General features: G+C 39.1%; 1 protein-coding gene across 1 annotated transcript; it reads left to right on the forward strand.

The window, feature by feature from the left end:
* Positions 1–3,080: 3,080 nt before the first annotated feature.
* Positions 3,081–4,457, forward strand: LOC107698169 (uncharacterized; the record flags this gene model as incomplete). Its single annotated transcript, XM_016499130.1, has 1 exon — positions 3,081–4,457. A coding segment is annotated over exon 1 (865 nt), but the record flags the coding sequence as incomplete, so codon positions are not given.
* Positions 4,458–4,740: the final 283 nt, after the last annotated feature.

Raw genomic sequence — 4,740 nt, forward strand, 5'->3', positions numbered from 1 at the left:
CCTGATGGCAGCAGACTAAAGAAGCTGTGTGTCGGGTGGGTGGGAACAAGCACTGGGAATATGAAGCACTTTCTAATGAGTCTTGTGGCATTTTCTTGAACATTGGTAGCCAAGATGTTTTTGTACACTTCTGCATTCATTCTGCTATCACCATCATTCGTTAAGCCATTAATAAAGTTGAGAGAGCCTGTTCCAGAGGCCCACGCAGTGACACCACCTCCTCCATGCTTCACAGATGAGGTTGTATGCTTAGGATCATTTGCAGTTCCTTTTTTTTCCTCCACACTTTTGCTTTCCCATCACTTAGATAATAGATACTCTTTGTCTCATCTGTCCATAAAACTGTTCCAAAACTCTACTAGCTCCCCTTTGTGCTTTTTTGCAAACTCTAATCTTGCCTTTCTATGATTGCTGCTGATCAGAGGTTTGCATCTTGCTGTGTAGCCTCTGTAATTCTATGTCAAAGTCTCCTGCGGACAGTAGATTGTCAGACCATCACTCCAGCTTTCTGGAGATTGTTGGTGATTTTACAGATACTTATTTTAGGGTTCTTTTTCACAGTTTTTATGATTTGTCTGTCATCAACGGCTGTTGTTTTTCTCAGCCGACCAGGTTGTTTTTGGGTGCTGTAGTCGCCGATGGTTTCTTTCTTTTTCAGGACAATCCAAACTGTTGAGTCGTTTTTGGTTGCTGTAGTCGCCGGTGGTTTCTTTCTTTTTCAGGACAATCCAAACTGTTGATTTCTCCATGCCCATTGTTTTTGATATAGCTCTAAATTAGTTCCTCTTTTCTTTTAGCATCCAAATTGCTTGCTTGTCTCTCAAAGTCAGCTCCCTTGTCTTCATCCTGTTTTGTGTGTCGTCATCAAATGCAAGACTCAGAATGCAGAAACAATGGCTATAACTGATACAACACATTCCCTGCTTTTAATTCCTGAACAATTAATGCAACATGACACAGCTGATCACTTAGAAAGACCTGTGAGCCAACTGTTCCAATACATATGCTCACATCAGATTAGGGAATGAAACTCTAAAAGTGCTGATCTTCTTAGTTGGTAAAGCATCTATGTGTTGAATCACCCAATAATAAAAATGTGACATTCTGTAGTTTTGTCTCATATTCATCTTTTAATCATATTTGCAGATGTCTTGACTCCACAGCAGACAAAGCAATGTTGTCATTACTGTTCCAATACTTATGGAAGGCACTGTATGATCTTTAATTGGCAAAGACATATTGATTTTTAATTACAATCAGACTTTTAGAATGGATGGATAGCGATATAAAATGTTTTATTTACATTTGCTCATACAGCGGTACAGATGGTGGTTAATTCTGAGCTAGCATGTGTGTCGTATGTCCCCATACTTATTGCTGCTGTCATGTTGTGTATTGTGGGGGATGGACAGAAGTTCATTGGACCATGGTTTACTTGTTTTATGTCCTCATACTTACTGCTGGTGTCATACTATGCATTACAGTGCAATACGTTTGTGATCTATTCATTTTGTTATTGTGAAACTATTAAAATAATGTTTAAACCCTAACCCTATCCTTTAAAGCAGCACTATGTAACTTTTGGCGCTCTAGCGGTTAATAAACAGAACTGCACACATCCCGCGGAAGAACATTCCAACCGGAGCACCTTCTCTAAGTTTACGTCTCTGGCGATTCACGCAGCTATGTGTTCCTCCGCAGCGGTGACGACCCACCAGGCTACAATAGTCCGAATATAAGTACTTATTATAAGTGTACCGTAGTGATTCGGAATAAGTACAATAATGTACAGTATTTGACAAATAATGTTTTTTGAATATTAAAGCATGTCAGCGTATTCTGTTACACCAAATACACAAAATAATGATCTTTAAAATAGCATCATATGACCCCTTTAACATCTAACTATTTTAATATAATCACTTCTAATAAATTAGATTTTTTTTCCCCCAACAGAATTGTAAACATGACGTAGTCTCCTCAGTATTATCAAGCTTGAATACATGTGAATGCTGCAGTGGACCTTTTTCAGCTTTTAAGTGGATTGGTGTGAGATGTAAGGGTAAGTATTTTGTTCTGAAAATTAAAAATTCTTATCTAAATGTTGTTGTACCATCAAAACCCCAAATTACTGTGTAATCTTGATATCCTAAATGTATCATATTTTGGCTTAAAAAAAGCTGACCTTTCTGCCTGTGTAATTGTATCTGTTCATATTTCTCAATCTCTCCCTGAAGTTCTGTTGGATGCTCTCCTACTTAATCCCCCTTCATTCTTAGTTTACTCATTTTTCTTACTTTTTTCCTCCTTTTTCTTTTCTCTATTCTCTTCCATCTTCTAGCCACACTTTCGAACACACCAATTCTCAATCGCTCTGTTATCTATCACTTTTTAAAGCAACTTTTCTTGAATCAAATGAAACCAACCTTGTTTATTATATCCTCAATCTAGTTTGTTCCTGCTTCTGGCATAAAACTTGCTACAAGAAAAATGTGAAGCCCAAACCTGACCCATTAACATCAGTAAGTGTGATTTATCGAATAGTCAGATATTTTTTATTTTTGAGTAATTTTTCCTTAGAAGTAAACTTTTTGAATGTGTACAAATAATCTTTTTGCTATTTCAGGATTCTGAAGAAGAATTTTCCAGTGAGAACTTGTCCGATCAGGACTATGTACCTAATTCTGTTTCAGAAAGTTCAGAAGTGGGCATAGTGTCTTCAGAAAATGAATGTCCTGAACAACTCTTAAACATGTCGACTACTAAAGTGTCCTGCTTTGAATCTACTGCAGAAATTCAAAATGGCAGACCATGCCAAGAAAGCATCATAGGTAAAGATTCACACCCAAAAGATCCAGTCTCCACAGCACAGCTTGAAAGGTCTTGTATGAAAGCCAAGCAAGTACAAGCATCGGAAGTTCACAACGAAGCAAGCGTTGGTAATACTGAAGACACATCTGTTGAGAATATCACAAGAACAGGGGAAGATCCATGTATACAATCTTCAAATATATCCTCTTCAGTAAGCAAGAAGAATTACTGCTACATTTGTGGAAAACCGCAGTCAAAATTTAATTGCCATGCAATGTTTCTCTGGAGGGATCTCTGGCGACACGTTCAAAATTGTCTTTCCAAACCAGTGGAAGATCCGGCAGAGCCAGGAAGAACTCGGGTCTTGTCTTTGGCAACAAGGTCTAATACAGCTCTCTGTCAACAAATATCACAGGGTGTTTGGAAGCTGTTAACTGTGATGAAAGACGATGACATCTCTGCTGCTGTGCGGAGTGACTTTTGCATTCTTCAGCTGGCCCAGTCATTTTTCAATAAACATGGACAGGATCCCACCAAATATGACTATACTCAACAGAAGCTCCGGGAAGTTGGAAGACTTCTGCTGATTCTGAGAAAATAATTTTCAGTACAGACTCTTGAAGATGCTGTAAGACCTGCAAATTTTAATGTGGTTATCCAGGCTGTCAAGAGGGTATCTGGGTTTGATGATGAAAAACACTCATACCAGACTCCAAGCCTTGCCCTCAAGTTGGGCCACTCTCTGAATAAGATATGTGACATTATACATTGCAGAGCTCTAATGGCAGAAGACAGTGAGGGGATAAAGTCAACCCAGACATTCAAAAAGCTGTATGATGCAAAGTGGTCTGAACTTGTTTCTCACACAGCTTTGACCACCTTGAATGAGGGGCACTTTAACAAGCCGTCCACCCTCCCTTTCACACAACGAATGGATGTAGAACGTCTTCACCAGCATCTTGAAAAGGTTGCCGATTTAGCCTCTGAGAACTTGAAACAGATGCCATCAGCACAAGTCTATGGAGAACTTTGCAAAGCAACTCTAGAAAAAATCATACTGTTTAACCGACGAGGTGGAGGAGAGGTTGCAAAGATGCAACTAAAAGGTTTTCTAGAGAGGGACACAGCTGCCCTACATAAAGATGTTGCTGTTGAGCTAACAAAGTTTGAACAGAAACTTTGTGCACATTTCAGTCGGGTGGAAATTAGGGGGCAAAAAGTTGCAGTCTTGTTATCGCCAGACATGGCTGATGCCTTAACACACCTCATAAGCAGAAGAACAGAGTGTGGATTCCCAGAAGAAAACACATTCCTGTTTGCAAGACCCAACTGTTTGACTCCATATCGAGGACAAGACCGTCTGAGAATTTATGCAAATGAGTGTGGTGTGCAAAACCCTGAACTCTTCCGGTCGACACAGTTACGCAAACATGTTGCAACTTTGTCACAGGTTCTAAACCTCAAAAACCATGAGTTGGACCAAGTTGCTGACTTTTTGGGCCACGATATTCGTGTCCACAGAGAGTATTACAGGCTTCCGGAGGCTACAACCCTGGAACCCAAAATATCTAAACTACTGCTTGCCATGGAGAAAGGTTCACTTACAAATCTTCAGGGCAAAACACTAGAAGAGATTGAAATTGAAGGTAATGCTATTAAGTTGCTACTAGGGATGCACGATACCACTTTTTCCAGTACTCACTCGATACGATACTTTTAGTTTTGGTACTTGCCGATACCGAGTACCGATACCGATCTTTTTATTGCATTTGTACATTTTTTAAATATTGGGTACAGAAACCAAAAGGGTATGTATAATGTTAGTTGGTTAACTTCATTTATCAAATAGATACAGTCAAGCCAGAATTTATTCAGACACCTTCAACATTATCACAGTTTATTCGCTATAGTTTAGAAATTGGTAATAAA

This window comes from Sinocyclocheilus anshuiensis, unplaced genomic scaffold (genome assembly GCF_001515605.1).
Source record: "Sinocyclocheilus anshuiensis isolate Anshui unplaced genomic scaffold, SAMN03320099.WGS_v1.1 scaffold5341, whole genome shotgun sequence".
In the NCBI taxonomy this organism is placed as follows: Eukaryota; Metazoa; Chordata; class Actinopteri; order Cypriniformes; family Cyprinidae; genus Sinocyclocheilus; species Sinocyclocheilus anshuiensis.